The 13,966-nt window shown below is 37.8% G+C and overlaps 2 protein-coding genes across 2 annotated transcripts in view; both read right to left on the bottom strand.

Annotated features, from left to right (window-relative positions):
- Positions 1-13,966, bottom strand: part of LOC117343977 (toll-like receptor 4) — a 58,918-nt gene that overhangs the window by 8,319 nt on the left and 36,633 nt on the right. The window lies entirely within an intron of this gene.
- On the bottom strand, positions 2,635-4,296 carry LOC117343969 (toll-like receptor 4). Its single transcript, XM_033906545.1, has one exon. The coding sequence runs from the start codon at positions 4,294-4,296 to the stop codon at positions 2,635-2,637; it is 1,662 nt and encodes a 553-aa protein (XP_033762436.1).

The raw sequence follows: 13,966 nt of genomic DNA, 5'->3' as shown, positions 1-13,966 counted from the left end.
ATCATCCCGCCCAACTCCCCACAGTATCACCCCGCCCAACTCCCACAGTATCATCCCGCCCAACTACCCACAGTATCACCCCGCCCAACTCCCCACAGTATCATCCCGCCCAACTCCCCACAGTATCATCCCGCCCAACTCCTCACAGTATCATCCCGCCCAACTCCCCACAGTATCATCCCGCCCAACTCCCCACAGTATCATCCCCGCCCAACTCCCAACAGTATCATCCCGCCCAACTCCCCACAGTATCATCCCGCCCAACTCCCCACAGTATCACCCGCCCAACTCCCCACAGTATCACTCCGCCCAACTCCTCACAGTATCATCCCGTCAAACATCCAACAGTATCATCCCGCCCAACTTCCCACAGTATCATCCCGCCCAACTCCCAACAATATAACCCCGCCAAACTCCCCACAGTATCACCCCGCCCAACTCCCCACAGTATCATCCCGCCAAACTCCCCACAGTATCATCCCGCCCAACTCCCCACAGTATCACCCCGCCCAACTCCCAACAATATAACCCCGCCAAACTCCCCACAGTATCACCCCGCCCAACTCCCCACAGTATCATCCCGCCCAACACCCCACAGTATCATCCCGCCCAACTCTCAACAGTATCATTCCGCCCAACTTCCAACAATATAACCCCGCCCAACTCCCCACAGTATCATCCCGCCCAACTCCCCACAGTATCACCCCGCCCAACATCCGACAGTATCACCCCGCCCAACTCCCCACAGTATCATCCCGCCCAACTCCCAACAGTATCATCCCGCCCAACTCCCCACAGTATCATCCCGCCCAACTCCTCACAGTATCATCCCGCCCAACATTCCCACAGTACGACCCTGCCAAATAACCAATAGTATCACTCCGCCCACCACTCCGCCCCAACATATTGAAGACGATGTCATCATTCTATTTCGTGTTTGAAAAATACATGAAAAGGAATGCGATTTGTATTGATTAAAATGACTATGGTATGGTATAATATATATACTGGATCCTTACAAACAACAATCCACTGAATGCACCTTTCTTACCATTAACGACAATGACTTTACACTTATAGTGGTGATAATCTCGTATGTCGACGTTTCAGGACTACTTTCCAAGATTCCGAATCTCAATACAGCCTTAAGGAACCATTTTCGTAGGAGTATTCAAGTATCCTCATACTTTACGGGTAAAGTAGCCATGCCTAGCTTACAGGCGCCGTTCAATTAAGAAAGTTTTTAAAGGCATTTAATAATGAACCGCATTGAAATTTAATGTCGCCTACTGATTCGTCTGATGATAAAATGGAATTTCTAAAATAGCAATGCTATTGTTTTATCATAATTTCCAGTCTTTGTAAATATTGAAAACAAATGTATACGATTCAGTGATTTAATTATTACTTTCTCATAGATATCGATTTAGTTTGAAAAAGCTTTGTTGAGTATGTTAATGAAAGGGTAACCCCTAAACCTTACCCTGATGGTATAACCGTAGAAAAAACTGGGTTTTCCAAAAGATTTTTTGGCTCAACTCCTGTTTTATGTAAATATTGTATGTTATTACAGGATACACTCCTGTTTTATGTAAATATTGTTTGTTATTACAGGATCAACTCCTGTTTTATGTAAATATCGTTTGTTATTCCAGGATCAACTCCTGTTTTATGTAAATATTGTTTGTTATTACAGGATCAACTCATGTTTTATGTAATATTGTTTGTTATTACAGGATAAACTCATGTTTTATGTAATATTGTTTGTTATTCCAGGATCAACTCCTGTTTTATGTAAATATTGTTTGTTTTTCCAGCATTAGCCCCTATTATATGTAGATAATGTCCATATGACCTGTACACATAATGAATACTTATTTTAAAGATATAATTTAGTTTATTGGTTAATTTGGTTAAACGTGCTATAAACAGTCAGATTCATTAAAGGACGTGTCAGGTTTTGAGTTGGAGGAAACCCGGAGTACCCGGAATAAAAAAACTGGCTTACGGTCAGTACCAGGGAGCTGAATACGATATAGACACAACAGGATTATTATTCTTCAAACAATGTTTACTAATACAAGAAAACACGCATGAACAAATAAATCATAATTTTTAAAACGCTTATTTTCACAGATTAATTGATCAAAGAATCAGAACGCATTAACTTACACCATTCAGAAGCTATTTATAGAAATGTATTTTTAAGGAAGGTTACTCGGCTCCAGTTAAGCTTAATATATTGCAATAAAATGATATGTCAATAATCTAACCCGGTTATTTTAGATGTATTACTAACACAATATCAAGTTGCTACTTAAACAACACGACAATAGAGTAAGTTAGCTAAGCGCTACGTGGCTAGAAACGTTATATTAAGATATTAACGCCAAATACTGCCCTATTACATCACCCAAACATTACCTCTCTTAACCCAACACTAACATCCCACGCCATCACCTCGCGCAACACCCGCCCAAACACCCAGTCCCATTTCAACCCCCAAAATCCGTCCATCAACCAAATTCACAACCTCGTTCGACAATCCACAGCATCTTCCCGTCCAATCAATTCATACCTAACACCCCGCCTATCACCCGCCCAACACCCTGCCCATCGCCCGGTCACAACATGTTAAGAGGTAATGCTGTGATGTAATCGACACCAGAACAGTTCGAAAGCGTCTCTATCTGACTCATCAAGCGGATATATGATACATGTGACATGTTGCCAGATTGTCCTAATCGGACGAGGCATATCGTCGACTGGCATTTCCCCTTTAATGGCCACGATGATAGAGTTTGTACACCCTCGCCGTACTCGTTCCATATTTGCCATTTCAAGTTCGAAGTCACACCACCTAGCAGCTATATACTCTTTCGAGATCACGAATAATATCTTCTTGCTCTTTTGTAAACAGTTCACAATGTTCTGAGAAATAGATTCTCCGACTTCAAAATCGCGCTCGTGCAGACAAAGTTGTATATTTCGCTGTAGTTCTAGTTTCGGCCTCAGCTGTTGCCAAATCCAGGGAGAATCCGTTGCAGTGTATGCAACAAATACATCGAAACTATAGGAAGATGCATCCTCCAAGCCGGGGCTGGTTTTACAGTTCCTGTAAAAGAAGTATAGAATTCTCCATCTGAATGTGTGACCAATAACAGCTAAAACGAGAGATAAAACTAGTAAACTAATTGCTGATATAGAGAATTGTAACCAGAACAAATGGTCGTTACAATCACCGAAGAAATCGTCTAGGTTATCGTATACATGTTTTATATTAGCAATGGAGCCGTCTTTTAATGTACAGTTGTAGTTTGGTGGATGTCCGTGTTGAAATTCGACTTTTGTTGTTATAATCCACGAAACAAACTCCATTGTATCACACGTACAGGTGAAACGATTCCCGTCCAATAACACAGTTATACCAGTCTTCTTGCTCCTAGCATCCAACCAATCACGCGCAGCCTTATCGAGGAATAATACTTTGTTAAATCTAAGATCAATGTGGGTCAAGTTTGCCATTTTAAATAATCCACGAGGAAAATGGCTGAGAAAATTCAAGGTCAGTTGTATTTGCCTTAGACTCTCAAGACCCTCTACGGTTTCTTCTGGCAAGTCATTCAGATGGTTTGAGGAAATATCGAGCTTTTCAATGTGACCCATATTTCTGAAAATAAAATTACGGTTGTTGAACGCTCTATCTAGATTGGCGTCACGGATCACTAAATGCTCTACACTTGTAAGATTCCCTAATAATCTTCTGCCCGAGGTTGAGAAGTCTATTCCGGAAACGTCAAGATACGAAAGGTTAGCACCTATAAGTTTAAAGTCCATGTTTAAAATACCCGTGTAAGAAAAATCCAAAAAGGTCAAGCTTTTTGCCATCGAAACATCAATATCACAACGGAAGAAGAACGGAAATAAAAGATGAGATACACGGATGTGACTCAAGTGCTGTGATATTACTGGAATCGTACATCGGTGTTCCTCGCTCGTAGATAAACGCTGTGATGCTTCCGCAGGAGAGACATCAGTATATCGATTATTATTGTTTCCAAAGACGTCTGGGGACTGATTGTCAACATCCGAGAACTGAATAGCGATGTAGGAATAATCTACCTCATACAGATTTACAGCCTGTGTAAAAAGTTTAAATACATCAAACAGGAATTTTGGAAACGGTAATAAGAAATTGTTTTCGCGCATTACGATACGCTGTAAGCAGGTGAAATCCATGAAATCTGCCATCGCCTCAACATCAATTTCCACTATTCCGTTTTTACCAATATTCATATTCTCCACACATAAATGCTGTAAGTACATTGTCATGGATTTGGTGACTTTAACAGCATAAGTAACATCGTATAACCATAAAAAATGCAATGGATTCACGTTATACAGATTTAAAACTTTCATCTTCCTAACAGGATGACTCTGATTGGTTGTCACTGTTAGTCGATACAGAATATCCATAGCAACAGGGAATGTTACCATGGATCCGGAGAGATCGAGATATTGAAGTGAATGGAAAGATTGAAGGACGGCTGTCTCTACTTTTACCCACGGTTCGATATGGACCTGGCAGTTGGATATTTGTAAGGATGTTAATTTGGTCAGGTTCTGGAAATATTTGAATGTATCATTCTTTAGATGCATTATATCACAATCTCTGAATATCAATGATGCAATGTTTGTCATATTTTCAAAGCCTTGCCCGAATACGGGATTAGGTAGCAGATCTATGACAAGTTCTTGAACACTCGCAAGCGATGCAAACACCTTGTCCGGATAAACGCTGTCGATCTGTTTTAACACCGCCCTGGTGTTGTAGGATATATCCAGATGTGTCAGTAAAGGGTTCCTGTGAAAGCGTAAGTGTTCGAATCTTTTGTGTAAGATGTTTATTAAGTTGTAACTCATTGATAAATTCATCAGTTGTCCAAGATTTTCAAACACTTGTCCTTCAATGTGATTGACACGACACCGGCTTAGATTTAATGATTTCAGCAGAGGAAGATGATGGAAAGAAGAATTTGTTAGAGTTGTCAAGTTGTTTCCCGTGAGGTCCAGATACTCTGTCAGGTTGGATAGATTTGGTATCTTGGTTAAATTCCGATATGTACAATCTGCTGTCCTCTGATCATCTGATATAATACACGGTCGACAGAAGACAAGGTGGATGACGGTAAGATTAACAAGGTAAACTCTCAAACCCATGGTATCTGAAAGTAGAACATATACTTTAAAGACATTCTAATTGTTACAGTAAACACAAGCAATATTTGCCCTATATCTGTTTGTGGGAAGGAACACAAACTTACAGAATATTTCCAAAAACAACTTTTCCTTATTGATATTTATTCCATTATTGATGTAAAATATATATTCTATAGATTATCAAGGTTTAAAGTAAACACATATGCAGTACGTGTAGGTGTGACCTACTATGCGCTACATTGTTATCTCTATCCAATAACTCTATATCAAATATGTTGAATGTGCATTTCTATGTTAAGGAGAGGACTGAAGTAGGCTCTGTTTGATGTCCAATTATTTCGCCATAATTTTAATATAAATATAATAATTTGAAAAATACATAGAAAACCAAGGTATAAGTATTATCTACTATTATTACATGTTACATATCCTGACCGACGGGCTATATGTCACCGTATTACATGAATTGACTGATTATGGATTGTCTTCCTTTTCCTATTAGACCTGGTAAAGGTCATTTGAGTTAGCATAACAATTTGATATAAATGTTGATCTCCATTTTTACTTTGAGTTAGCAAGACCAATTTTTATGAACTGTGACCTCATTTTTATTTTGAGTTAGTAAAGCAATATTCTGGTGTCATGTTGGTATTTTTTTGTTTATTTCTTTGACGTAATATATAAGAACTATCACAACATCATGGTTCTAGAAACAACAGAGAATAACGACATAATAACATAATCCAAATCCTAGCTCAAGGTCGATAAAACGTGAACAGAAAACCTACATTTAAAAATGTAGATACAAAATCAGACGTTCTAGTAATGTTAGCGTCTTCTGTTTCGTCGACAATATCCGTCATATAAATCTAGTTCACGGCGACATCCGTCAAATAAATCTAGGTCATGGCTACATCCGTCATATCAGTCTAGGTCACGGCGACATCCGTCATATCAATCTAGGTCACGGCGACATCCGTCATATCAATCTAGTTCAAATTCAGGTTAAGGTACGTGTAACTAGGGTCAGACAACGGAAACACTAGGTATACCAACATATCATATAATCAGTTGTACTTCCAGAGTAGTATTTAATGTAATACAATATTTTATATACACAGTAATTCCCACAGTTGTCTTTAATGAAATAAATCATATTACATACCCAGCTATACTTCAACAGTTGTCCTTAATGTAATAAATCATATTATATACCAAGTTATACTTGAATCCGAAGATACCGTATTGACCGGTCGTGATTTTCATTTATACGGGAATCCTTTTACGTGCACATGTGATACAATGGAGTTTGTTTCGTGGATTATAACAACAAAAGTTAAATTTCATTACGGACATCCACCAAACTACAACTGTACATTAAAAGATGGTTCCATCGCTAATATAAAACATGTGTACGATAACCTAGACGATTTCTTCGGTGATTGTAACGACACTTTGTTCTGGTTACAATTCTCTATATCAGCCATTAGTTTACTAGTTTTATCTCTCGTTTTAGCTGTTATTGGTCACACATTCAGGTGGAGAGTTCTATATTTCTTTTATATGAACTGTAAAATCAAACACGGCTTGGAAGCTGCAACTTGCTATGACTTCGATCTCTTTGTTGCTTACACTGCATCGGATTCTCCCTGAATTTGGCAACAGTTGAGGCCGAAACTAGAACTACAACAACATATACAGCTGTGTCTGCACGAGCGCCATTTTGAAATCGGACAATCTATTTCTCAGAACATTGTGAACTGTTTACAAAAGAGCAAGAAGATATTATTCGTGATCTCGGAAGAGTATATTGCTGATAGATGGTGTGACTTCGAACTTGAAATGGCAAATATGGAACGAGTACAGCGAGGGTGTACAAACTCTATCATCGTGGCCATTAAAGGGGAAATACCAGTCGACGATATGCCTCGTCCGATTAGGACAATCTGGCAACATGTCACATGTATCATATATCCGCTTGATGAGTCAAATAGGGACGCTTTCGAACTGTTCTGGTGTCGATTACATCATAGTATTACCTCTTAAAGGATGTTTTTAACGGCGGCTGCTGTCAAAATAAACCAGTTTATAATAGGATGGATATTAAGACAACCAGCTCAGTAGTGGACGGTTAGTGAGACATTCAGCTCAGTTTTGGATGGGTAGTGGGGCATCCAGCTAAGTGGTTGATGAGCATAGAGACGACCAGCTCAGTGTCGGATAGGTAGAGACAATCAGCTCAGTGATTGATAGGTAGAGACGACCAGCTAAGTGGTGGATGGTTAAAAAGACGACCAGCTCAGTTTTGGATGGGTAGAGAGACGACCAGCTCAGTGTCGGATAGGTAGAGACAATCAGCTCAGTGGTGGATAGGTAGAGACGACCAGCCCAGTTTTGGATATATAGTAGGACATCCAGCTCAGTGGTGGATGGGTAGAGAGACGACCAGCTCAGTGTCGGATAGGTAGAGACAATCAGCTCAGTGGTGGATAGGTAGAGACGACCAGCTAAGTGGTGGATGGGTAAAGAATCAACCAGCTCAGTTAAGTTTAAGCCGTGAGACATTTAGATAACTCTCTATCGTTGATAAAGAAGTTAACGATATCCCAATGTCCTGTTATCACCAAATCCTATACACTGGATGTCTCTGCAGTTCATTCTGTTACTTCTCGATATAACTGTGATAATGTTTTGCTCTTCAGTGTAGCTGATACAATAAGTAGCCGCCTACAGATGGCCTAGAACATTACTACCTGACCGGGAGGTACACATTCTTGTCAAATACATGGGAAAAGTTAAACCTCATATGTTTACGTATACTTTTAGTCTTTTGCAGACGTCTAGACTGGCAACCTGCCCTAAGTTTTTGTTAGAATTTTTCTATAAATTATAATACTACATGTATCATTATGATATTCTATAGTAAGGCGACCAGTCCAGCAGACGTGCTGTACATATCATCACTTAATTACTCCAGTCATTATACAAAGAACACATTGCTGTATATCATGTAAATCCGTATATTGTGTATCATTTGAATTTATGAATAACATATCAAATATATTAAACAATGATGACGCAGTTGTTCAGTAATTTACCTGTATTAGCTAATTAAGTGACATGAAGGTGATCAAACGTTACATATAGCCGACCAATAAATTACCTGTAACTGTCCAAAACGTTTTCTGTAGCCGTCCAATAAGTCACCTGTAGCCGTCCAATAAGTTACATGTAGTCGTCCAATATGTTACCTGTAACCGTCCAATAAGTTACATGTAGCCGTCCAATATGTTACCTGAAGCCAATAAGTCGCACAGTACTTAGACATAGCTGTCAATTAATGTAAGTTGCCTATATCTAAGTAACTTGTAACTGTCTAATAGGCTGCATGCAACTTCCCAAGAAGGGACATGTAGCCGCCATAAACGTTAGGTATGGCCGTGAAATAGGTTACCTGTAATATCTTTGTGTAATCAGTTATCTGTGTTCGTCTAATAATATTAACTGTAGTTTCAAAAAAAAAAACTTTTATTTTCCAAAAACTTACCTCAACTTTTCCACAAATTTACCTGTAACCATTCAACAGGTTACCTTTATATTTCAATAAGTCATCTGTAGTGCTTCAATAAGTTTTATGTGGATGGCTAATTCGCGAAAACTTAAACGTATTGGACTTCTACAAGTATAGTATTGGTCCTCTACGTACAATATATATGTGTATTCAAATTTATCAACTGCAACCAAGAATAGAAAAATTGAAATTTGCACAAGAAAATATTGCATATACTTCATAAATATTTATTTATTCGCCACAATACAACTACGACTCGAAATCTTTACTTTCGGAACAACAAGACAGAGTGCATATGACACTTTGTGCTAATTATCATATATTTTACACAGTTACACAAATGACGAAGATAGAAAACTTTATAACTCTCGTCTTGCTTGGCCTCAAATTCTATCAGATGACAGTAATGACTCGATCCCAATGTATATAGAAGTATGAGTGCGAATTGTACACATATTATAAATACACATCACCAAACCCAGACAGGTAATGCAAGTCTTCCTCTTCGGATCAAGAACACAAAGTGCATATGATACATCGTGGTAATGATTAGGTATATAGCATAGTAACATAAATGACGAAGGCAGACAAGTTCATGACTCGCATTTGTCCCATTCTCCAAATTCCTTTGCACCAGACAGAAATTTTGAATCTCCTAAAACTTGTTCACGTGAAATAATGATTACATTCGTATAATAATTATTAAGTAAATCCCACGTTCAGAGACCGATTTCCTGCAAGATTACTTATTTCCATTAAGATAGGATCACTGAAAACAAATATTTCGAAGTAGCTGAAATCCCAAAGAAATAGGGAATAAACACAGAAAAAAAACAAAAGCAAAAGCGACACTTTCTGCGGAATATTTTCCCAAAGTATATCACTCAAAATTGTATTCATTTTACAAGTAGGGCCTGTTCCTGGTGTCGGCGTTAAGATCATCTTCATTATAATTGTAAGATAACACTAATTCGAATGGAATTAAAGTCCGCTAGAGACAGCACAACTGTGGATATAGATGTGCGAAAGAACGAGAAACCACATCCCTGCCGAGTGTCCCAACAGTAATTCAACCTGGATCTCCGGCGTGATAATCTCCTGAGCCAAAGCACCCTCCGTCAGTTTAGTGACAGAAATCGTTAACACTATGTTCCGGCTACACGGACCTACTTCTTTTACACCTGTATCAAAAGATGCAAAGTAAGCCACATGATAAGTCCTATACTGTAATAATGGGCGCGGTGCTCATGCTGAGCAGATATTGAAAATGTCCAAAGTAACAAAAAGTGTAACAGGACTGTATAACCACCTATAATTCAATACATTTTCAACCCAGGTTGAAATACTTACAAAATGACAGGACAACGCTACCCCTGGTTAACGCTATATCAACTTGGACAGCTACAGTTCCGGAATACTACCAGCAGTTCACTGCTATGCAGACTGCCGAACAAACTTAAATACCAGTTACACAATAGAGAAGGAACAGCCGATCAGAATCTCCGTTACAGTTAACAAAATGAAAGTAAAGGAAATGAGCCTATAGAAATGCCCAAGTGACGATGAAAACCAGTGATAGTAAACAAATCTCCTTACAGGGTAACATTTGATAAAGATTTACCTGGCATGAAGTACATTTTAACTTAACAATGTCATGAAACAATGCACTTACACTCTCAGACTGATACACGACCGGTCGTTCAATCAGAAACATCACTCCTTTCACAAAAGCACAACACTACCTAGTGTAAACACAGAAGTTTCGTATTTAAATTACCTCAAACTATTCACGCGCATAAAACTATTAAGTGTCATACAAAGGATACAGTTTACAGATCACAAAAATGAACTTATCATTCTGAAGGTTAATTTGATGATGAAGCATCAATAATAAAGTTCTCGTATTATTCATTTTAACAACAGAAAGAGCTGGAACAACCATTAACTACCATTGGGATATGTACATGCGTTGTTTATAAAAAAAAGTATATACCGTAAAAGAATCTTCAAATTCGTCAAGGAAATTGAGTATATATAAACAGCAAATTAGCGGATTATTTAATCTACAAAAATAAAGTAAAGAAAAAACAAACAATCAAGACAAAAGCAAATATACAATTATACAGAAAGATACAATCCAGGAAGCCCTTCCCCTGTGTAACATAACAACAAAATCTGCACAGTATCCAGTTTACGAGCATAACCATACATATTAATTTAATGTAAGAGTGTTTGGCGTATCTCATACCAGAAACCTTCTTCGTCGTTTTCCTCCTCTGGGTAAGTAATGGATTTACAGTGTTTGTATGCGTTTGTAATGAATTCGGTAGCACATCGAGGGTCTATATCTTTAAATATCATTACCAGACAGTCATTATTCCTCCTTTCCATACATTCCCTGAGGCAGATATCCAACACAAATTCACACCATTTAGTGTCAATAAAATCATTAGTCAGTACAAGCATGAATTTCTCACTATCTAGAAGAAACTCGGTAAGCCGTTTAATTTCGTTCTCACCAGCTATGATGTCTCTTTCCTGGACGCAACACTGAATGCCGTCTTCTTTTTCAAGCTGTTCAAGTTTTGGTAGAAAGGAATTTTGACTCCAGCAATCCTCCTCGGAATATGTTATAAAGGATTTATATGTATAATGTCTGATATCAGTAACAACTGCTGGTTTACTTTTTAACTTCCTCCAGAAGAAATACTGAATCTTCCATCTAAATTTGAAAGCAAATGACGATGCCACAAGTAACAGCAACAAAATACTTATCCCAGAAATTGCGAACACGATCCAGAAAGACTCTTTATTACAGTTGCCTAAATACAACGGATAGTTTTGATTGACGTGACAAAGCATAACAGCCGAACCATTTGGTAGAGTACACGTGTAGTTGTTGTGGCAATCCAGCATCACATTAGTGTCACAAATCCAGAAAACAAAATCCAGTGTTTCACACGTGCACGCAAATCGATTTCCATTTATTAAAATTCTGATTCTCCGTTCGGGCCGAGAATTCATCCTTTCCAACCATTTTCGTTATTGCCTACATTAATATCCTCCACACATAACTGTCTGCAATATCTGGTCATCTCTGTCGTCACCTTTACTGTATACTCGACGTCATACATCCATAATAATAGAAAAGGATTGACATTTTACAGATTCAAGACTTTCATTTTTCTGACAGGATTAGTGTTGATTGTGTTTACTGTGAGGCCATGTAGGATGTCCATGGCAACCGGCAACGTCATATAGGAACGGGAAAGGTCAAGGTATTGGAGAGAAGAGAAATATTGTAAGACGGCTTTATCTATTTTTACAAAGTGTCTGACATTCACTTGACAATTCGACATATCTAAATATGTCAGCGACTCGAGGTTCCGGAAATTAACAAATGTATCATTAGAAAGGTGCATCAATACACAGTCCTTGAAAACAAGTTTGTTTAGATTTGTCATATTACTGAAGCCCGTTCCAAATATAGGATTCGGTAAAAGGTCGACATGAATCTCCCGAACAGATGACAATGACGCAAATGGTACAAAGCTTCTTCGTATAAGGCAAATTGGTATTGAAGGATATATCCACATATTCCAACATTGAATTGAGTAAATCTCATCTCACCAAACTGTTTCTGTAAAATGTTAATTCTGTTGTGCCCAATCGACAGATTGTGAAGTGACGAAAGTCCAGAAAATGTGTCTTTATCGACGGATTTTATTTTATTCCAGTTCATATTCAAAAACTTCAGATTTGTGAGATTTAGAAATGATGCTTCGTCTAGATGTGATATATCATTTCCTGATAAATCTAAGTATTCTGTAAAGTTTAATAGGTCTGGAATGTGATGGTAACCACGGTTCGAACAATCCGCTGTTTTCTGGTCAAATGAAACCTCACAATTGTTACAAGAGGAAAGGGAGATAATCAATAGGACACCGAACAAAACGAGCTGGTGATGCCGGGTATCCATCTGTAACAACAACAAAAAATAGTTTATGTAGAGCATTGCTTTTATCATCATACACCTTGTGTTCATTCAAGCGAGGAGAAACTAACACAGGCGGCCAGGTGTCCCTACTTAATCAACAAGTTATTAATTCGTAATAAGGATCTGAATAAAACTTATATTAGCTATTAACTAAAGTAATAGAGACCTTTTCGTGGATACCATTAATGTCATAAATTATCCTGATCTTATACAAATGGAAGAATGCGAAAAAAAAACACGTGACAAAGTTCGTCGTTCTGTAACAAACCCTGATTGCTTTGATTTCTTGAGATCTCTTGAATTTTATATGTTTCTTCCTTTTAGTTTCTGATTGCTTATGTTCAAGTTTAAAACAGCCAGATTTGTTGGAGTTAAAACAATTTGATATATTTCCAACGTTTTATGTTTGGGCTCCTACAAATGTAAATCTTTGAACAAAAAAAAAAAGTACAAACTCAGGATAGAAATTACACTCTGTTGATTTACATTGGACATCAGGATAGAAATTACACTCTGTTGATTTACATTGGACATCAGGATAGAAATTACTCTCTGTTGAATTACCTGTGATATTGGGATAGAAAATACACTCTGTTGATATACGTGGGGTATCACGATAGAACACGAACAATGCGCGGTTATACTTTTTACCTCCATGTAAAATGATGAAGATGGACATCACTAAACGTAATAAAAAATCCATACATACATACGGCAACATATCCAAAATATTATATATGCAGACAGCTACAATAAACACAAGTTCTTCATTGACTATATACGTGATAAACGTGTGTGTTGTTTGTCTGTATATGAGATATTACGTCATAAACGTGTGTGTTGTTTGTCGGTATATGAGATAGTACATGATAAACGTGTGTTTTGTTTGTATGTGAGATAGTCCATGATAAACGTGTATGTTATTTGTCTTTATATGAGATATTACGTCATAAACGTGTGTGTTGTTTGTCTGTATATGAGATAGTACATGGTAAACGTGTGTGTTGTTTGTCTGTATATGAGATAGTACGTGATAAAAGTGTGTGTTGTTTGTCTGTATATGAGATAGTACGTGATAAACGTGTGTGTTGTTTGTCTGTATATGAGATATAAAAAAGAAAAGCAAATAAAGGTTGTATCAGGTTGTAGGTAGTATACAAATATGCAGAGAGATACAA

The sequence above is a fragment of the Pecten maximus genome, chromosome 2 (assembly GCF_902652985.1).
Source record: "Pecten maximus chromosome 2, xPecMax1.1, whole genome shotgun sequence".
NCBI lineage: Eukaryota > Metazoa > Mollusca > Bivalvia > Pectinida > Pectinidae > Pecten > Pecten maximus.
This window is presented reverse-complemented; position numbering and strand designations above follow the sequence as displayed.